This window comes from Zea mays, chromosome 8 (assembly GCF_902167145.1).
Source record: "Zea mays cultivar B73 chromosome 8, Zm-B73-REFERENCE-NAM-5.0, whole genome shotgun sequence".
In the NCBI taxonomy this organism is placed as follows: domain Eukaryota; kingdom Viridiplantae; phylum Streptophyta; class Magnoliopsida; order Poales; family Poaceae; genus Zea; species Zea mays.
The window spans coordinates 4275691-4298328 of NC_050103.1; the positions used below are offsets into that span (position 1 = coordinate 4275691).

The 22638-nt window shown below is 43.3% G+C and overlaps 2 protein-coding genes across 2 annotated transcripts; one reads left to right on the plus strand and one right to left on the minus strand.

The window, feature by feature from the left end:
- Window positions 1-5930: 5930 nt before the first annotated feature.
- Window positions 5931-19237, minus strand: LOC100193028 (uncharacterized). Its single transcript, NM_001358525.1, has 14 exons — window positions 18698-19237; window positions 17347-17908; window positions 17099-17261; window positions 16642-16732; window positions 16485-16556; window positions 15862-16394; window positions 11432-11501; window positions 9055-9156; window positions 7946-8253; window positions 7713-7853; window positions 7529-7592; window positions 6936-7081; window positions 6708-6812; window positions 5931-6412 (listed from the first exon to the last, which is right to left on the minus strand). The coding sequence occupies exons 1-14, from the start codon at window positions 18983-18985 to the stop codon at window positions 6205-6207; spliced, it is 2853 nt and encodes a 950-aa protein (NP_001345454.1). The 5' UTR covers window positions 18986-19237; the 3' UTR covers window positions 5931-6204.
- Window positions 13736-14765, plus strand: LOC103634671 (uncharacterized). Its single transcript, XM_035961581.1, is given in 4 exon segments — window positions 13736-14428; window positions 14522-14606; window positions 14609-14704; window positions 14706-14765. Coding segments are annotated over 4 exon segments (807 nt in total). The 5' UTR covers window positions 13736-13862.
- Window positions 19238-22638: the final 3401 nt, after the last annotated feature.

The following is a 22638-nucleotide window of genomic DNA, read 5'->3' on the forward strand; positions in this document are numbered from 1 at the left end:
TGGAATGAAGGACGCCAAACCCGCAAAGACTCCGATGGGAACCGACGGGCACACCGACCTCAACAAAGGAGGTAAGTCCGTTGATCAAAAAGCATACCGGTCAATGATAGGGTCATTACTTTATTTGTGTGCTAGTAGACCGGATATTATGCTTAGCGTATGCATGTGTGCTAGATTTCAATCCGATCCTAAGGAGTGTCACTTAGTGGCGGTGAAGCGAATTCTGAGATATTTAGTTGCTACGCCTTGCTTCGGGCTGTGGTATCCAAAGGGGTCTACCTTTGACTTGGTTGGATACTCAGATTCCGACTATGCTGGATGCAAGGTCGATAGGAAGAGTACATCGGGGACGTGCCAATTCTTAGGAAGGTCCCTGGTGTCGTGGAACTCTAAGAAACAAACTTCCGTTGCCCTATCCACCGCTGAGGCCGAGTACGTTGCCGCAGGAGAGTGTTGCGCGCAACTACTTTGGATGAGGCAAACCCTCCGGGATTTTGGCTACAATCTGAGCAAAGTCCCACTCCTATGTGACAATGAGAGTGCTATCCGCATGGCGGAAAATCCTGTTGAACACAGCCGCACAAAGCACATTGACATCCGGCATCACTTTTTGAGAGACCACCAGCAAAAGGGGGATATCGAAGTGTTTCATGTTAGCACCGAGAACCAGCTAGCCGATATCTTTACCAAGCCTCTAGATGAGAAGACCTTTTGCAGGCTGCGTAGTGAGCTAAATGTCTTAGATTCGCGGAACTTGGATTGAATTGTAGCATACATGTGTTTATGCCTTTGATCATGTTCATTCTGCATTTTGTTGTTTATTGAGGTGCTCAAGTTGTACAAACACTCCCTGGACCTCACAAGTCCGTTGCAAAGTGATGCACATGTTTAGGGGGAGATGTGTTACAACTTGACCCTTTGAGACTAACCATATGCTTGAGTTTGCTTGATTTAGTCTCGAAGGAGGATTGAAAGGGAAAAGGTGGACTTGGACCATGAAAGACTTCCACTGCACTCCGATGAGAGGGTAACTTATTCCAAGTCCATCTCATGAACTCTTATTGCCATTTGATCTTAATTAAAGACTTTGGTGAGGCAATGGGGTTAAAGGGCCAAGATTGATCCCGTTTTGGTGCTTGATGCCAAAGGGGGAGAAAATAAAGGCCAAAGCAATAAATGGATCAGCTACCACTTGAGAAATTTTTGAAAATAGTAGAATAGAGTTTTTGGTGTAGATTAGAGCTTTTGTCAAAACTCTCTTATTGTCTCTTTTGTCAAAAGTTGGCTTCTTGTGGGGAGAAGTAGTGATTATGGGAAAAAGGGGGAGTTGTCAAAACTCTCTTATTGTCTCTTTTGTCAAAAGTTGGCTTCTTGTGGGGAGAAGTAGTGATTATGGGAAAAAGGGGGAGTTTTTGAAATCTTTGATCAATCTCTTTTGGAATGACTCTCTTTATGCTTCAACATGTGTGTTTGAATTAGAGATAGTGATTTGAGTTTGATTTGCAAAAACAAACCAAGTGGTGGCAAAGGGATGATCCATATATGCCAAAATTAAATAGAACTCAAATTTATTCTATTTGAAGTGTTTTTGCACTTGTTCTAGTTGCTTTATGTTGTGTTGGCATAAATCACCAAAAAGGGGGAGATTGAAAGGGAAATGTACCTTTGGGCCATTTCTAAGTATTTTGGTGATTGAGTGCCAACACAAGTGCTCAAATGTGAATATATGCCCATGGATGAACAAAGTGCAAATCACAAGTAAAGGTATGTTTCTAAGCCTTAGTACATTGGTTTTGCGTACTAATATATTTGTCTAAGTGTTAGAAACAGAGAGAAGAAGAAAAGGAGAATGTTGGCTGTGTACAGCCAACAAGCTGTTTTGGTCTGGGGCACCGGACTGTCCGGTGGTGCACCGGACAGTGTCCGGTGCGCCAGGCTGCCTCGACCTGAAGACGCCGCTCTCGGGAATTTGCCGACGGCGTACGGCTAAAATTCACCGGACTGTCCGGTGTGCACCGGACTGTCCGGTGAGCCAACGGTCGGCCGAGCCAACGGTCGGCCGCGGAATCTGCGCGCGACACGTGGTCTGGCCAACGGTCGGAAGAAGGCACCGGACTGTCCGGTGTGCACCGGACTGTCCGGTGCGCCAGATCTGCAACGGTCGGCAACGGTCGGCTGCGCCTGTTAAGGAAAGAAATCGGGCACCGGACAGTGTCCGGTGTGCACCGGACTGTCCGGTGCGCCCGACGACAGAAGGCAAGGATGGCCTTCCAGATTTGTTCTCAACGGCTCCTAGCTGCCTTGGGGCTATAAAAGGGACCCCTAGGCGCATGGAGGAGGATACCAAGCATTCCTACAACATTCCTAAGCACCAAGACATCGATTCCACGCATTTGGTTCATTGTGATAGCATCTAGAGCTCTCGTTGAGTTGTGAACTCATTGAGTTGTGTTGCGAGCTCGTGTTGCGACTTGTGTGCGTGCTGTTGCTCTGATTTTGAGTCTTGTGTGCGTTGCTAGTTCCTCCCTTACTCCGTATTTCTTTGTGAATCTCAAGTGTAAGGGCGAGAGGCTCCAAGTTGTGGAGATTCCTCGCAAACGGGATATTGAAAGGCAAAGCAAAACATCGTGGTATTCAAGTTGGTCTTTGGACCGCTTGAGAGGGGTTGATTGCAACCCTCGTCCGTTGGGACGCCACAACGTGGAGTAGGCAAGTGTTGGTCTTGGCCGAACCACGGGATAAACCACTGTGTCATCTCTGTGTTTGATCTCTTGTGGTATTGTGTTTTGTTGAGACTCCTCTCTAGCCACTTGGCGATTATTGTGCTAACACTTAACAAGTTTTTGTGGCTATAAGTTTAAGTTTCACAGGATCACCTATTCACCCCCCCCCCTCTAGGTGCTCTCAGATGGCATAATAAGCATCTTTACTAAGAGCATCAACTTAGATGTTGCAAGCTTCATGATTTAAAGTCAAACATCTTAGTTCCTTCTTAGATGAGTTCTACTAATTTTAGAAGGCAAGATACTCCTGTAAAAATCCGTTCTAAATGAGGAATTATACTCCTAAAAGCATTTAGAATAGTAACGGACCACTCTTTCTCGCAGCAGCACTTCCTCTCTCTCTCTCTCTCTCTGACTAAAACACGCGCCAACACTTGATCTAGAGAAAAATACACAAGAGAGGGATAGAGAATAGTTGCACACTTATACTACACTTCTTTGTTGTCTTGGGGTCGCGAAGGGGTCATTTATAGCCCCCATGCCCCAAGTAGCCATTGAAAACAAAACAAGGAAATTGATCTACGTGGGAGCACCGAACCGAGTCCTTTAGCCCCTAGTCTAGGACCTTGATTAGCAGCTTCCTTCTGGTGGTCATCGGACTAGTCCGGTGCACCACCGGACCGAGGTTCACGTAAGCTTGTCATTGGGCCAGCCATTGCTATGTGAACTAGCTGTTACTCAGCGTTGTAGACGGTCCAGTGAATTATAAAATATAATTATCGAGACCGTTGAGTTCATCCGTACAAGCGGTCCGGTGCACCCGGACCACTACTGTAGGTCTGATGCGTCAGGCCGCCTATGTCTTGTTCTGACTTCTTTGCAGAGGCGGTCCGGTGCACCACCAAACCAATACTATTGAAGGTCCAGTGCGCCCAGACTTCCTACAGTGAAGCCCTTTCTTCTCCATTTCTTCTCCATTCAATTTGAACTTTTTGGAGGACTTCCCTATGACTTAGACACACATGATTAGAGTATAATCCAATTGACTGTCATGGAAACTCACATCTTTCTCGTCTCCTTCATTTCTCTGTTTCAACTCATCGACACCAAAACACACTTTTCGCTAGAAACTGAGTTAGCGACCAAGTAAAAGTGCTAGAAACACTGTAACAGGTCTATGCGACATGTTTGAATACCCAAACCTCTGATATTTTACCTTTTTCATCTTTTTGGCCTGTTTGAGCTCGGGGTTGGATTCGAAAACCTCAAGTCGACATAACTTGATCTCCTTAGTCATCTATGAGCTCCAACACCCTACAATGGTCAACAAAAATATTTTCAAACATAGGAATGACCCAAACTATAAGTCAAAAGTATACTTAGCTCTTTTGGGCTCTTCCCGGTTCTGATTCTGATACTTCTGCACTTCTTGTGACCATGTCTCTACTTGATCTTAGATCTTGAGCCTTATGACTTGAGTCATACAACCATAGGAATTACCTCGATGTCTTCAAGTCATGTCCTTATGTTGTGATCCTCAATGCACCATAACCCTCCTCAACTTGGTCAACCCTAACTTCTGCAAGAGCCTCTTCTTCACTCTGGCTTTAGATACATCTGTTCTCTTGACCTTCTTCCTTGCTCTAGTACCTCGAATATCATCTTGCCTTGTCTCTGATTTGACCGGTTGTCTCCAAGTCATGTACATTGAGTTCCACTTTAGCAATGTTCATCCTTCTCTTCGACTTGTGATATCCATAGTCCATAGCCACTTCAGCTTATATGGAGTATCACATTTGTCTCCATGTGTTGAGCCTTGTAATCTTTTCACTAAGTACCTGCTCAACGCTTAACACTCTGATTAGACTTTTAATTGTGTTGTCATCCAAAACACCAAAACCCACAAGGGACCTTTCAATAGCATCATTGATCCGCTCGGCCAAGTCACAGACAAATCGGTCCTAAATGTTGTTAAAGAGGGTGACCTTGTGGTTGCTCGTGGACCATCGATCCATAACCTGCTTAGGAGTATGATGGCGAGGGGAGCACGATGATGAGTAGAAACATACGTATATCAGTGCAATATTACCATTATTAATATAGAGAATTAAATGTATTTCTTGATTTTTGAATACGTCAAGGAGTAATAACGTATAAGTAACTTAGAGTGTGTTTGGTTGCGGGACAGTCAGGATAGGGACGTCCCCAGACGTCCTCTCTCGTCCCTTCAATTTTGAGAGACAACTGGAACAACACTGGGATAGTCATGTCACAACTCTTGACCCTGAACCAAACAATCTTATTTGAGTGATCGTCACGTCTCATCCTGTCCTGTCATTGCAACCAAACGCACCCTAAGTTAAATTATTCGAGACCGAAGAGACAAGCGTGCCCTGACAATAATGTCTTTGAGCCTTCTGAGGAGATATTATTCGAGAACGACGCCTGTGCTTGCGGGCTGCCACTTGTCAAATTGCCCTGCATCGACGGTGCCAATACCGACACTGGAGCAACAACTCTGCCATGGCCTACTAGTCCCAACCCTCCATTTGAATAACAGGGCTTCTCGGGTGAACTTCCACTTGATTACCACACCCGCAATACACTCGCCATAGCGAAACTGATCTAATCGTTAGATCCAAGGAATAGGATACATACTGTATTTGAATATCCTACGGATATTAGACATATTGTAACAAAATATATGTATCCGTTGTCTGCAGAAAAAAATCCAAATATCCAAAAAAAACTCCGTTCGAACCAGTATTCAAATATCCAAAAAAACTCCGTTCAAACCAGTATTCACCATCTTCAAACCTCAGATGGATATTTTTCGAACCATATTACATCCCTAGATACAGTACTCGAAACAGAACAAGTGGCATGCCAAAATAACACTTCACTCTGGTTGATGTGGCTTCACTTGCCAACTTCGTTTATATATTGTATTATAAAACGAACATTGTCGTAAGGTTTCTCAAAATAATTGAGATTGTGGCGCCAGTTTTAGTTTTCAAAATGATCCTGACATCATTTTTAAAGGAGCATCATTTTTTATTCTACAACTTTAGATGGTAGAAATAAAAGAAAAGGCTTTAACTATATGATTCGTTGCATCATTTTAAATTCGAGAAGGTATTCAAAAATCAAGTTCTCAAAGATGACTATGCCATCAACATAGCCCACACCCTAAAAAACAGCACCGAGCCACCACAAAGGCTTTAAACTCCATTCTCTATGATATGTCCATTTAACAAGAGAGGAAAAAAAATATCTATGTACAACTCCCACATTGACATTGGTGCCAGGAAGGTAATGAGAAAAGGAGGGAAAATTTCTGGGCAGCCACAACACACGGCACTGGCAGGGGATATAGCAAAATCTGCACATGTCTACCCGAATCATTACTTCTTCGCAAAGAAAAAGAAAACGCTACTTCCTCTTTTTGCTGGGGCGACCACCGAAAATTTTCATGCGGGACTCAGACCTGCTTAGTCTCAGCCTTGCTATGACTTGCGGCCACCACCACACTGCTGCTACTGATGCCAGTTCCTTTCTCCGTCGTCGCTCGGGCTTTCTCCTTTGCCTTGAAGTCCTCTAGGGTCTGGAACTCCTCCCTCAGAAGCCTCTCCAGCTCTGGAAGTTTATCTACAGGACCGATATCTGGATTTCGGTAATGGTGAAATGCCCTGGTGCAATTAGGGAAAAAATCAATGTCAGTTACTGCTCAAAATCAGGCAAGTTGCACTCCAATTTGCAGATTCCATTATCAAGTTGGACCAGCAGCTTTCCTGGTATACACCAGTTTCATGTAGAAACTGCATGCATGACAATTTATAGAAATAGAAATTGAATGAACTGCATGCGTGCAGCTACTCATAGGGTGGCACTATAACAGTAAGTTCACATTAATCGTAGAAGATTCAGCAACAGTATGTTCATTCACTAAAGATACACATAATCTCTGGTGACAATTTCACATACCAGTATTTTTCGAGTCCATAAAGATCACCATTACGGTAGAATTCGAAAGTAAGCTTCTCGAAATCTTCATATACATTGGGTTGGAATTTTTTCTCCAAACCATAACTGCAAAAAAAAAAAGTAATAATCAATGCTGCTCTAATGCAAAATGTACTGGCCAAATAAGATACTGTAAAATGCAAATAAACAGCAATTGGAAGGTTATTCTTCAAACTACAATGTCGATACCTATAAAATCTGAATAGACACTCGAGACCATATCTGTAGCTCGCTGCAGCATCCTCCAGTGCGAGTTTCTTAAAATCCTTGTATATATCTTCATTAAAATTATCTCTCAGATAGTATGACCAGAAGCGATACAGTGAGTTCATTTGCTGCAGAAAGCACACATGTCAATAGTAATGAAAAGTATAAGTTTTCAGTTAGGCCATTCACAGTGGAATATTTCATATTTGTGTTTCTAAGATGCCACATAATCAAGAAAGAAATGAAATGAGATCTTGGTTGAAAGTCTCTCACAGTGAAGAGTTTCATTCAGCACAGTTTTATAGAAAACATGCAAGAGAATATGTCTAGGTAACAGTGTAGACATGGTTTCATCCCCATGGAACCCATGTCATCTCTTTCTTCATTAATTGAGAATGGCCTTAAAAAACAAGGGCACATGCAGTATTAATGAAAAGTCTCCGATGGTCCAACTGACAAAACTACGAATACAATATAATGGCAGGAATTGATTAAAGCCAATTAGTTTTATGCTTTTTCGCTAGTTAACATTTACAAGGCTACGATTGCCAGATAAATATAGGAGAGAACTGCACCTCACTCTGGCCAGTGCCTAATTTCTTACGCTCCATAAGGCAGTGATGTTTGAACTTATTGTACCTTCACTCAAAACAAGAAGGTTGATATATATAGATATAAGACGAAATAGAATGAAGCACTGATGAATAATGTTTAAATAACATCAACTTATAATACACGTCCATGCAGGAAAACACGTACCTTTGCGGCTGGAGTTTATTTTTTTCTAAAAGATGAAAAGTAAGATGCTGAGATTGTGGAGAAGATTTGGGCACAGACCCAACAGGCGAGCTCCCAGTAGGAATTCCATGAGGAGATGAACTCAGCTTTGAACTTTTATAACTAGACAGCAATGGAATCATCAAATCAACATCAATTGAGGCAACAATTAGGTAGGTTTTACTAATGTAGACAAGGATTAATTGTTGAGCCACCTGTGATTTTCTGGAGTAGATCCATAGAAATATCCAACTGAATTGCCTGGAGGGCTTTCTGACACACCACCATACTGATCAGGATTATTCACAAAATTACCAGCAAAGAATCTCTGTTTACGTGAGCTGTGCGCTTTTCTGTTGCCTTTATTTTGGCGCCTACGTGGAATGGGCTGTCCTGCTTCTTCAGTAACTTTAGTCCCAGTGCGAATATGGCTTCCCTTTGAACCACTGGTTGGTTTAGAATCAGCATCTGCAGGATCAGCCTGGGAACTTCTTTGATTATCAGTGCATCGACCATGCAGTTTCTGAAGTCAGAATTAATATTACAATATTAGCATGAGAATAGAACAAAAGGTAAAATTTAATACTCCCTCTGTTCTTTTTTATTTGTCGCGGTTTAGTTCAAAAATGAACTAGTGGGCGACAAATATTCGAGAACAGAGGTAGTACCAAATAGAAGGTCAACGTATGCAGCACCCGTCTCAGAATGCCCTCTAAGCAGAAAAGCTAATTAGTACAATTAAGCTCAGACACTAAAGCCTGACCTCAAGCCAGCTTGATTCAGATGTAGCCCCACAAGGAATACACATATTTCAAGATTCCAAAACACTTATTTCAATGACTCCAAATTAAAATATGCAAACATTTGAATCAATGATACAGCTTATCAGTCCAAGACTCAAACAGCAACAGGGAACATAGCTGAAACATTATCTATTGCTACCAATAAGTTTACCTGGGAGCTGACACTGAAGGTTATAATTGTAAACAGAACACCTTGCAACTTTTCACAGATGAGAATTTGAAATAATGAGCTTATTTTACAAATGAAGCATTTGCTCAGTTTACTATAAATATAAGGACAAACGAATCTGTTAAGTAGGTAGTATTAATTGTACCAAACCCACCAGCAATCTATGTTCTCACAGACGTGGTAGAGGTGTTAAATGAGCTAACTTCGTTATAAGAGCCAAATAGTCTTTTTGCAGCCAATCAATTGTTGGTTAACAGGCAAATAGATAGCATGGCAATGTCCAATGAGCATTGGCCAGTGGCATATAAGGAATTTTCCCATTTTGTAATGCTAAGAACTGTTAACACATCACCTCATAGCAGTATAAGGCATCACTTATTCTTGAAGCTTCCTCAGTTGAAAATGCCTGTGGTATACTTGTGCGATTTTTGTCATCCTTTTCTAACCTAGTATCCTGTGAGATACAAAATTGAAACAATATATATGTGAAATGTTCTCAATATATCATCAAATGATACAGCTTAACCCTAGCTCGACACAAAAAGTTTCATCTCGGACATCAACTCGATCTGCAAAATACTTCGGACATCAAATTGTATTGTAAAAAAAACAATGAACAAACATTAGGATCCTGACGTTTACAAGGATGTTGTCTTTCAACTGAAAATAGTTTCAGCATGCATTATAAATGGCACTTTATTAATTCCTAGTGCTGGTTTGGTGGACAGTGGGGAGGAACCCTAAACCCTGAATTCCTCCCCCATATGGATCCCATCCATTTCCATGTCCACCAAACCAGCCCTTAGAGCTTTTCTACAACCCACCAGTCCCAGGTTCAAGCAAACATACAATACAGCTCACTGCATAGTTTGGGAAAACAGAAGAAATTAACAATTAATTACCCATTACTCAAGGGCAACAATAATCTAAACAAAGGCAAGCATTCTAAAACAAATAAGCATGATTTCAGTGACCACACAAAAGTATCTCAACCACACAAGTCTGAGCTAAACCCTTAAGGGACTGTTTGGACAGCAGGTGATCAGATTCCAGATCCACCCGTTAGAATTTAGTGCAAGCTTGAGCTTAAATTCCTACTCTGCTGCAATACAACCTCCTCTAAACAGGACCCAGCCCCAAGAAAATTTTTACAGATCTTATAATTGTAAACAGAATAAATAAAAGGACTCTGCTCATTGAAGCTTGAAATGCAAATCAAGTCTAGAGATACTATCAAAGATAACTAAACATAATCTAACAGTCCAATAACATCAACTGAAGGAATGCTATCTAATGAATCCACCCATTTGCCCCAACACTGTCAAATATGACTAGTTTATTAAGTTGCATGTGTCAACCAGTTCATCCCAAAAGCTTAAGTTGTTAAGAAAAGGTAGGCAATCCATTTATACAATTCAACACCCCCACTCACGTGCAGCGGAGAGAAAGGAACAAACGTGGAAATAAAGGGGTGGAGGCACAATTAAAGCATCTGTCATGATTCGAACTTCAGACCTCTGCCTTTGATACCATATTAAGTTGCATGCACCAACCAGTTCGACACCCCCACTCACGTGCAGTGGAGAGAAAGGCACAAACGTGGAAATAAAGGGGTGGAGGCACAATTAAAGCCTCTGTCATGATTCGAACTTGAGACCTCTGCCTTTGATACCATATTAAGTTGCATGCACCAACCAGTTCAACCCAAAAGTTTAAGCTGATAGGAAGCGGTGGTCAATTGACTTATATTATATTCCAACACTCATGTTCACGTCGAGCCTCTCTTGGGTCTTAGACGTGGAATAGGAGCAAGCAACAATTATTTTATTTAAGTGTGCTAACCAGGATTCGAACTCGAGACCTCTGGCTCTGATACATACCCTGTTAGAGTGGAGATACTAACCAGTTCAACCCAAAAGCTTAAGCTGATAGAAACAGGTGGCAATTCACTTATATATTCTAACACTCCTCTCACGTCGAGCCTCTCTTGGGTCTCAGACGTGGAATGGGAGCGAACAACAATTATTTTATTTTAATTGCGCTAACCAGGATTCAAACTCGTGACCTTTGGCTCTGATATCATATTAAGTTGCATGCACAAACCAGTACACCCCAAAAGCTTAAAGTGTTAAAAGAAGGTAAGCAAATCCACATATACACTTAGTTAACCTCCAACTAGTCAATGGAGAAATAATAGATAAAGATTACAGATGTTAAAGAAAACTATGATTTAAAGTTTCAAAAAGCAAGTGTTGTGTTTTTGGCCTACCAAGTTGTGACATTTGTGCAGTATGGCATTACATGTAGCCACTCAGAGTAAATGTATTGTTTGGTCCATCACAAATTTTATTGAAGAACAATTCCTACTACTAAACTATGAATGTGCTCTCCTTAAGGGCAACAATAGCAATGCAATTATAAAGAGTGGCATCAATGCAAATATCTTAAAATAGGCAAACAACAGACAGAAAGAATTAACTGAAAATTCTAGATTTGGTAGTACATGATACATGTGACATGAAAAGGATGAATCAAATAAAAGAGCCTATATTACAATGAACTTCTAAGTTCTAACCCAAATTGCCTAAAAGCATTTGATCATTGTCCATATTAAGAAACCAACAGAGACTAACTCAAAGTTCATTATTGGATATGATAGCAGAAACAGGAAAGTTAGAGGCATTATATCATTAAATAAAACAAAACACACAAAATCATGCAAGTCCAACCTGTGTAACAATCATTAGCCTACTAACGTCTTGATCATCAACAAAGAAGTCCTCATCTTCATCATCACCCCTGCTTGAAACAGAAATATTGCGGGGGGAAAAACATTAATGCATGCACAACTTCTAGTCCCTGTAGCATAGGAGATGTGGAATGGAGCACAACAGAACTACTTGACTTTCTGATGTGTCTGGTAAGACTTGACATCTAGTATGCCAAATTTCTTTTTTTATGCAGAGATGTTATTATACCATTCTACTATGGAAGCAGACCATTAGTTGCTGGAAAAAACATTTTATGTGTAATGCAACTAAAACATAATATTTTAGTAAAATGGTGACATTAAATACGGCTCGTGTATATTTTTCTGACATTTACATAGTAACTTAAGATTTCTCCTTGTGGTTTTGCCATCTAGTTTGCATGATAGGAAGTAATAAACAAGCACATGTATAAAAGTAACATTTTCTGCTATTTAAAAGGTGTATTATTGTTATTATTATCTAAAGTATATAGTACCTTTTGTTCCAAAAGAAAACCTATGATGCACGGATACTTCACAAAACTCATGTACCGGTGTCGGATACCGTATCTGATACGGATACTTCCCATATACTTCCGGATACGTATCGTAGACGTATCGGATATTTTCGTGGATTTAAATAAATAAAAATACCGGATACTCCTGGGACACCTGTGATACGTTCCAACCCTAGACTTCATATACGCACGTACTCCTGTATCGCATAGCCGCTGCCCCGAAGCCGCCTATCTGTGCCTCCACTTGCGCGTTGGTAGCCACAACCGTTCGCCGATCTAAGCTGCCGCCGTTGATCTGTGGCCGTCGTCGTTCGTTGATTGGAGCCGCCGTCGTTCGCCGATTGGAGTCGTCGTCACCCAGTAGTGTCCGATTGGAGCCGCCGCCGCGAGGCCTGTTGTCGTCAGCCTGTCAGGCGCCGATTGGAGCCGCCGCCGTGAGGTCTGTGGCCACTTTCTTCCCTTCTTGCTTCTCAATCTCCTCCTTTCTCCTTAATCTGCTCACTGCTACTTGTCTGGTCTTGTTAGATTCCATGGCCACGAGTTCAAATGCGTCTACTGAAGTCAGTGGCAGTGGAGGAAGTTTTCCCGTCGCCAATAACCCTGCCATCGCAGGACAGGTCTTGGCTGCTGCTTGTATGGTTCCTCCAGATGATGATGAGAAAAAGCCATTATGGAGGTATGCTGAGATAATTGAAAGAACTGGAAAGGGTCTGGGGGAAAATGTGAGGATTAGATGTAGACTTTGTAACCATGTTTGGAATGGAAGCTATTCTAGAGTTAAAGCACATCTGTTGAAAATTCCTGGTTTTGTGGTGAAGTTTTGTCGAGTGGTGACAGTACATGTTCTTGATCAACTGAAAGCTGAAGTTGCTGCAGCCAGTGCTGTTGCTGATAGAACCATGCCTAGAGATATCCCACTCCCAGTTGAGGGCAAAGAGAAGAAAAGGAGGAGGGGTGTTTCAGCTATTGAATCTAGCTTCAATTTGGATGTTCGGTGACAGCTTGATGAACTAATAGCTAGAATGTTTTACACTGGTGGTCTGCCTTTTAATCTTGCATGTAACCTATTTTAGACAGGCTTTCATGTTTGCTGCCAATAATCCAATTGGAGGTTATGTCCCTCCAAGCTACAAGTTGAGGACAAGTATTCTTATGCAAGAGAGGACACATGTGGAGAGAATGCTGCAGCCCGTGAAGGAAACTTGGAGCTCTAAAGGCGTCAGTATTGTTTCAGATGGATGGTCAGATGCTCAAAGACGCCCACTCTTGAATTTCTTGGCTGTTACAGAAGATGGCACAATGTTTCTTAGAGCGATCAACACTGAAGGAATATCCAAGACCAAGGAGTATATTGCAGAGAAGATGTTAGCAGTAATTGATGAGGTTGGGGCACAAAATGTTGTGCAAGTGATAACTGACAATGCTGCCAATTGCAGAGCTGCTGACATCATAGTTGACCAGAAGCACCCTCATATTTTTTGGACCCCTTGTGTTGTGCATACTTTGAATCTTGCTTTGAAGAACATATGTGCTGCTAACGAAATTGAAGATGTGCTTTATACTGAATTCCAGTGGATTAGCGAAGTCATTGGAGATGCCAACATGATTAAAAATTTCATCATGAATCACTCCATGAGGTTGGCTATGTTCAATGAGCAAAGCAATCTGAAATTCCTTGCAATTGCTGACACAAGATTTGCCTCTGCTATTGTGATGTTGAAGAGATTTATTATTATAAAAGATGCTCTTTCAGTGATGGTAGTAAGTGAAAAGTGGAGTACATATAGGGAAGATAATCCACGTCAGGCTCAATTTGTCAAGGAGAAGATTGTGAATGATCTGTGGTGGGATAAAGTGCGCTATTTTCTTAGTTTCGCTGAGCCTGTCTATACTATGATACGAGCAGCTGGTACTGACAAGCCATGCCTCCATTTGATGTATGAGATGTGGGACACAATGATAGAGAAGGTGAATAGTGTGATCTATCGTCATGAAATAAAAGAGTCACATGAAGAATCTATCTTCTACTCTGCTGTGCATGACATCTTGGTGAGTCGATGGAGAAAAAGCAACACACCCTTGCACTGCTTGGCACACTCACTAAATCCGAAGTATTACACTGATGCATGGATCAATGAGGTCCCCAACGGACAAGCTCCTCATAATGATGAGGAAATTTCAGAGATGAGAAATGCTTGTTTCAGGAGTTATTTTTCTGGTGAAGAATTAAAGATTAAGTTACAATATGCTAATTTCTCTTTGTTTGGAACTGGATTCAATTCATTTGACTCAATTGAGGATAGAGGTTATATGGAACCAAAACTGTGGTGGAGAATTCATGGCCATTCTGCTCCAGAATTGAAAAGGTTGGCACTTAAATTACTTGGACAGCCAGCATCATCCTCCTGTGCTGAGAGAAATTGGAGTACATATGGGCTGATCCATAGTTCATTGGAAAAATAGGTTCAATTCTATCTCATTTTATTTTACATATTCGTTATGGTCATACATGTATGAATTTTGGTTCCTAATGCAGATTTGCGATTTAACTGTAGGCTAAATCCTGGACGTGCTGAGGATTTGGTTTTCACACACCAAAATTTGCATCTTCTTTCTAGAAAAACTGATGAATACCGCAGTGGTGCAGTGGTCCATCAGCAATGTGGGATGTTGGAGCTGACACTTTTGAAGCTGATTTTGAGGGTGGTGCTGGTTTTCTTGAGCAAGCTGATCTGTCTCTCGATGAGCCAGAACTTGAAGAAAAATTGTTTGAAGATCTTGGGGCATTGGATTTAGCCAAAGATGCAGAACCAAATGAAGAATGAAATCTAGTTTTGCTGCACAGCAACAGCCGCTGCCTGCTACTTTTGTGCACTGCTCTGAGTGAAGGCTGCAGCAGCAGTGATACCGTTGCTGCAAGTATCACAGCTGATGGAAGCAGTTTTCTTTATTTATTATGTGATAGTAGTCTGTTACTGTTAGAAATTGAAGGCTGAACACTGAAGTTTTTAGGTTTGATGCCTTGGTGGCCTAAACTTTATTGTCTATGTACTATTTGTGAAATTGTGTGGTCAACTATTTCAGCATTTAATTTTATTTAGAATATTTACGTAGCGGCGTATCGGTGTTTTTTGAGAAATACTGTATCGGGGTATCGGCGTATCGCGTATCAGTATCCCCGTATCAGGGCAACATAGAAGAAAATACAAGTGTGCAGCTTACATGGATAAGGAAACGTTTGTGAACATCTATCACACATAACTATGGTGAAAAATAGGCAGCAAATATCAAACAATCATCAGTAGGCTAAGGGCATGTTTCTTCACAACGCACACCCTGCTTTGTCAACGAAGAAAAAAGCTATGTAGCTAGCCCATATGAGCAATGGCTAAAGGAAGCAAAGTTGACAAAGCTTAAGGTATGTTTGGTTTGCTACTGTCACCTCTTAGGTTCTTAGCCAAGCCAAATTTTGGCTGGCAAATGGTCCAGGATTTGACCAACTTTGGCCATCAAAATAAATTAAGGTGGAGAAAGGCATCAAACCAAACTTAAGCACTCAACCAAAATGGCGGCTAAGATTGGTCAAAAGTAGACAAGATTTGGCTTGGGCAGTTTGAGAAAATTTGCACCAAACCACATGCAATGGCAGTCTGGCAGAGCTTGGGCTAAAATGAAGGGGGGGCATGCATCAAGTGACACTGGATTATGAATGAAATTCATGATTACTTTCAAGTCCAATAAGCTCGCGAGAAACAAGATTAGTGGAGAATCATATAGGAGGGTTCATGGCCCATGTTAATCTACACTAAGCTCCGCCCCTGACCACATGCATACACACCTAGAAAAAAATAATAAAGACATGGAAAATAGAGAGTATACCAGCTATAATTACCTTTTATGTGAATGGAGGTCATCACGTGAATGGTCGACATGTTCCAGTTCCAACTCCTCATCAAGCAAGAAAGTGCTCTGGTCACCACCACCACCAAAGCTAGAGAAGGCACTTGGGAAACCAATAGAGAAACCTCTTTCACTCTGAGCATTAGGTACTATCTTCGACCTTGTTTTCTGAACTTCACCAAATCTAAAAGAAGATCCATATTTGCGTGAAGGATGTGCAGAAAGGTTCTTAGTCTTTTCATCAATACTGATGACAGAAAAGTCGTTATTCAATGAACAACCATGTGAATCTTGCACTTGTTCATCGATAACTTTTTCCCCCATACCAATATCTGTATTACATCTAATATCTTTGGATTGACAATGCGTCTTTTGATCTTCAGAATAAGCATCCTTATTTGAAAAACCACCAATGTTCTTCTCACCCACACTGCTATTCACACTGGCAGATGATGGGCTCGCAACTGATGTACCAGAAAGCGAGACCCACTTTGACCAATCATAACGCCTTCTAATCTTGTCATCCTGTCAGTAGACCAGCAGAGGATAAGGTAAAACCAAATACCTAAACAGAACATGGAATTTGAACAATGACTATTGAAATAACATTGCAACCTGAACTTCTAGAAGACTTGAGCTTGTCAGTGCATCCAATATCAGGTGTATATCTGCGGTCATTTTCTTAAGCTGCAAATAAAAAAATGAGTTGTTTCCTAGCACAAGGGCAAAATAATAGAAATTTAATATTAAGCAATCTGGAAAGAAAACATACTCTATTGAAATCTGCAAGTTTTGAAACTGGAACCCAACCATGCTCATCCATTAAAGATTTCAGGAAATCATCACGCTCCAGATTTGCATCACTGAAAAACATGATTGCATGAACAAAGGATTGCATGCCACACTTGCTAAAAGAACATTTAATCGCTCCTGATGTTATCGAAACATATGAGATTTTATCAGATTGTAGGCTGTATTGGTATTTGTGTGCATGTTGCACCATGACATTACAACCTTGAAGTGTGATACAACATCAAACTGAACTTTTTAACATCATGTTTCTGACAATAGACAAAAATCCAATTAAAATAAACTATTTGGCACCACTACCCAGCACCCAATAAAAATAAATGAGAATCTATCAACATATTGTTACAAATCCACGCATCTATGTTTATAGGTATCATCACGCTTTGTTATGACTCCAAAGGAAGATAATAAGAATTTACCTGAAGTAGTACTCCACTTGAGTTAGTATATTAGATCTTAACTCAGCAGCTTCTGGGGATAAAACAGGATTAGGAGCTGGTTGATTTTGAATGTAGTGTGATGGACTTCTCATCGAATCCATAGGCACAGTGGGCATGTAATAATACATGGGAGGGATAGGCCCTGAGTTTAAAGCATTTATCAATATTTGAAAACTAAAAAGAAATCTGAACTGCAAACATGTCATAAATGGTGAGCATAGCATTACCAGGATATGGTGGTCCATTGATGTATCCAAGAGGCACCATTGGTCTTACAAAAGCTCTTGGCCCAAGACCTTGTGGTAGATTTGTGTTTTCTCTAGTACCAAACATCTGAGGATTTTGCCAAGCCTGTCCATAATGGCCATGGCCTTCAGGAGAAGGATGGGGCCTAGTGCCATGAGTGCCAACAGGAGGCCGCCAAAGATGAGGACCTCCTCTTGGATGTGGAGGCGTTGGCCTGTTACTTTCATGGGCACCAACTTGATCTACTGGAACAAAAGGAGGCACGGAATTCTCAAAACCAGACTTTCCAACATGCCGGTCATGATTCGGGACTGGGATAGGAAATGGCTGGTAAGAATATTCTTGTAGTATCATTGGACTGGGAACCACGGGGTAAAAAATGGGTTGCCCTGGATGTTGGGGATAATGCATTGGTGGAGGGTAAGGTGGTGCACCATTAGCAGCAGGAAAACGTCGCCTGGGCCCATTTCTATGATGGGCTTGGTGATTTCTGTTGGGATTTCCATTTCCATGGCCATCAAACTTGTGCATACGACTAGCCACCTGACAATGTTTGCCCATTTTTATCAAACTGAAGCAAATAATGTAGTAAATGGAAAATGCACATAGGATCTAACCTAGGAAGAGTGACTCTAATCGTATATGCATCAGTTGATCAGTAACGGAATGCTATAATGTCTTTCCAAAAAACCAAAGAAGCACCACATTTTTTATTGAGATACAAAAGATGCAATGAAGCAAAACAAAACCAAAATAGATTGAAATGTTTACATAGTAGAGAAAGGGGGATGGGAATGGCAAGACCTGCCACAATGCCTATCAGACTTCAGAATGGTGTTGTGTCAAAAGTGTTATACAGAATACAGGGTAAAAGTCCAGCACATTCAGAGCGAGATTTGGACTGGCCATCCTCGAAATGAAGCATGCCACGCAAAAGAATACTACCTAACTGCAAAGATGATGCTTCAGCAGTTCAGCTAGGCGACAAATTTGAGTTACCATCATGACAAGTGTAACATGCTTCAAACGTAGCGCAACCTGGTCAGCTGGAACCCAACATCTACCATGAAAGCACTGGACAAAAAGCTGGAGCTACTATAAAATAGCTATCTGTTACTACTCGCCAACGAATCGGCACACACCTACATTCAACCAGGCAGCACAAAAAAAGTACTGTAATAACTACCCATATCCACGGAAGTGATCAACAGCTAGCATTTGCATCAAAAGTACCTTACAAATGAGCTACACGAAAATAGACACAGTCACACAGACCCAGTGAACAATAAAACTTACATATGTGAGCAGATTAGAACCAGGCACAGATCATACCTGCGATGGAGCCGACGGCAGAGGGGAGCCCTGCGGCCCCTTCACGAAATCGCTGCCAGCAGCATTGCCTGCCGCTGCCTTTGCTGGAGGCTCCGAGGCAGCCTTCTGCCTCGCCTCCTCGAGCGCGGGCCAGGATTCGGCCCCCATAACGGCCGCCTCGCCGGACGCCGCCGGAGGTGGCGTGGTCTTCCTCCATGGCGATGCGCTAGGCCCGACTCCGGCGTCGCCAGCCGGATCCGCCACCTCCACCGCAGCCGCGCCGGCGGCGCCCGCATTCGGCTCCTCCATCGTCAACGCTAACGCGCAACAGAAACACAGAGCAGCAATAAGAGATTACCTGTCTGCAGCGTTTTTATCCCGCCGCCGCCGCCGAGAGCGCGAGACACAGGCGCAGGATTCGGAACAGACCAGCGAGCGTCTTATTAGCGTGCGTCCATGGACGCGCCGGCGACCCACGGCGACTAGGTACGGGCGGCGGCGGCGGCGGCGGCGGCGTAGGGTTTTGGGCGGAGAGATGAGCGACTAGGGTTTTTGGGTGGGAGTGGAAGGCGAGGAAGAGAGTGAAAGACAGCAGAGACAGAGAGCCAGAGACCGAGAGGGATTGGAAGCTGTGTGCGCGTCTCTGCGTGCGTGGAGCGCGTGAGCGGAGGGGACGGCCGGACGGGCGCCGCGGGCTGTGTGGGTGGGACCAACGGGCAATGGCTGCGGCTGGGCGGTGGCGGGACTGCGTGCCTGCTGGCGGTTTTCGTAGGAGTGTTAGGTTCACGTGGAGAGGACAGTGTAGACTCCGCATCCCCTCCCGTCCGCCCGCCGCGATTTCCCTAACGTCCGCGGATCACTATTAAGAGGACAGTGTAGACTCCGCATCCCCTCCCGCCCGCCCGCCACGATTTCCCTAACGTCCGTGGATCACGCGTACATTGACTGCCCCCGCCGCTGCGATCCCCCTCGCCCCCCGCCGTGAGATTCCCCTAGCCCCCCACGCCGTGATTCCGCTCACGCCCTCGGATCACGCCCGCCCCCACGCCGCGAATCCCCCGCTACGCCCGCTCTCCCCCGCCTCTCCCACGCTTCCTCCGCCCCTACCGTGCAGTCCGCTTCCCCCGCACGTCGTCCACTGCCGCTTTGTCCATGGATCTGCTTCTCGCGCCGCGCTCCCCTGGTAAGCTCGGTGACGAAAACCGCCATCCCGCGTCGGCGCCGCTCGCGATGTCAAGCCGGTTGTTATCCTCTCATCCTGCTCGCGATGCCTAGATCCCATCGGCACATGAACACCTCCACGGATGCCCCCACACCGCCACCAAAACCCCTCTCGCTACCCCCTCCCCCAAACCCTAGCGCTCACTCTATCTCTCTCTCTATTCGTGACAGTCACCACCAAGGCACCAACAAAACCCCTCTCGCTCCCCTTCCCCGCCAAACCCTAGCGCTCACGGTTTCTCTATTCGTCGGCAATGGTGGTGGCGGGGGCGAGGAGGAGGCCGGCGAGAGCCGCAAGCTCTTCGTGGGCAAGATCCTAGCTGGGGCGCAGGAGCCAAAGCTGCGGGCCCACTTTGTGGTCACGATGAGCTAATTGAAGGTAACGACCAGCTATTCCGAAAATGAATCTTCTAAGGCTTTTACATGTGTTTGTGATTCGTTTCAAACGGTGGGCGAATCACGCGTGTTTGATTCCGGTTGACTTCGATTGCTAGGCTGCTTGCTTTTGCCTCACTCCTTGCAGCAGTGGGTGCTACTTGCATCTTTGTTTCTGTCTCCTTCCTCGCCGTAGAGCAACAACAACAGTTGCAGGGGCACGGGTAGAAGGTTGGGGGACAGGTGGAAGAGGACAAGCAGGAAGGCGACCGAAGGTGGGCACTAAAGGCCGAGGATGGACATGAAATTGCAACTTGTTGTCGCAAAGGTATTAGAACCCAATGCATTTCTTTGTATCCCGTATTTAGCTTCCTCTTATCTTTTTTCGAAATTGCAACTTGGTGTTTGGTCATTCGATTTTAGGGATGGGCTTATCGCCCCCTTAGAATCTCTCTCTAGATAGTGCGGTGCCGCATGAAAATAATAGGTTTTGGGTTGGATTGTGCGTTTCTGTAGTTTATTTGCGCTGCCCTCATACTTGGACCTTGAGACCTTTACCTTGGTGTAAAAGGATTTATTTTTACAGTGAATTGAAAGTTGGTAGTTGTAATTCCCTGTTGCAATAATATGTGTCGCATGCTTGAAGAACACAAGAAGTTGACAGTAGATTTAAACCTGTAGCATTAGAAGATGTTATATGATGTATTTTGGTCCTTACTTTGTATGGGTATGCATTTCAAGTTTATCATTATACATATAGCAGAGTGAAATAACATATTTCTGTAAGTCCAACAACATATAGGATCTTACTAACATGCTCTCTCTGATTCACAATATTTGTCCATGGCATATAGACAAAAGGATGATGCAATGTCCACCGAGTGTTTTCTGGAATTGACTAACACACGCATCTGACAGTAACAGAGTCAGAAGAAATGCAAGCGGTACAAGTTTGTAAGATAAGCTACCTTACCCTTTATTCTGGTTTGGAAGTCAAAATAGTTTGTTTCTCTGTATGCAACATGTGAGATTGTGATTGAAATAATCCTTATAGCTAATCTCTCTATAGTTGCCTCAATTTTAGAATCTATTTAACTTCTCAAGAATACAATGATAAAAAATTATGAGTCAATTTTAGAATCTATTTAACTTCTCTTGCTGAGACCTGGCCAAGAATTATGGTTTTCTGCATCTAGTTACTCTTACCTATGTTTCAAACACAATTTCAATCTGTCAGTTGTGATTGCGTTTGATTACTTTTCTGCATCGAGTGTCTGCAATTCGCGAGGATGGTGGCATTGTTTCCTTGAACTGAACCATGGATCACGTGCTCGCAGGACTGATGGGCGACCATCTCGCATTGATCGTGGACCGGCTGCTGACATAGTCGACGCTGGAGGCGGCGATCGGTGGTGGGAAGCAGATGGTCGATCTGCGTCAGGAGACAGTGGACGTCAAGTACTGCCATCGCGGGCTAGGCGGCGGCTCGGCGACGAAGGTGGTGGAGTGCAGGATTTGCCAGGAGGACTAGGACACCTGCATGGAGGCCCCCTGCGCCTACTGTGGCAGCCTCAAGGTACCTAACCTCTTTAATCATGCTATGTTTTTATTTGGGACCAAAATAAATGCTCTTGGTTAGACAACAGATTCATGATCGTGCTATGGTGATTATGCAACTGTTTCTCAGTTTCTAAAAAATTGTCTTACAGTTCCTGTTGTCAAATGAAAAGTCGATCCTTCTTTTCAGTAGAAGATGTAGTTGTTGCCACTTGTTGCTACAGTAAAAATTTTCCCTTCTTGATTGATTACCATCTATGCATATATGTGTGTGTTTTTGTTTGTGCAATATGGGTACATGGTGAGCCCTTGCTTGTGTTTTAAACAATAACCTTTATTTACTAGCTAGCTACTACACGACTTATGTTCTAGCTAGGTTTGTCGTTTGTAGGATTAGTATGAGAAATCAAAATAAAGTTTAAGTCTCTACTATCTATTAAGTTAACAGCGTAGACCGTTCTCATGCCCTCGCCTCTCCTTCTGCGCACCGAGGCTTCTGAAACAGCAAACACCTCCTTCTGTATCCTCCACATGACACAACCATACTTGCTCGTGCACGCTTCGCCAACCACCGGTCTCCCCTCACGGCCTCACCATTTCTCTCTCTCGCAACCGCCGACTCCGATCCATATGCCGTCACCCCAGTGCCCATAACCTAGATCACGCTCTCTCTCTCCCTCTCCTCTCTCCCTGTGCTAGTGCCGCTGCTCACGAGAGGACGACATTGAGCTCCAATCGAGGCGACGAGTTCTGTGGCGAAGGGGCTGGTTGAGGGCAAATCAATTTGGAGGGTGCGTTAAGCGGGCAGC

Bases quoted from the DNA above. Each gene is read 5' to 3' on its own strand.
- LOC100193028 (NM_001358525.1), bottom strand. From the start codon at position 18,985: ATGGAGGAGCCGAATGCGGGCGCCGCCGGCGCGGCTGCGGTGGAGGTG. The intron at 16,395-16,484 runs GTTGCAATGTTA...GTCTACTGACAG, and splicing joins CAAGTCTTCTAGAAGTTCAG to GATGACAAGATTAGAAGGCG. The intron at 7,082-7,528 runs GTGCAGTTCTCT...TGCTTTCTGCAG, and splicing joins TAGGCACTGGCCAGAGTGAG to CAAATGAACTCACTGTATCG.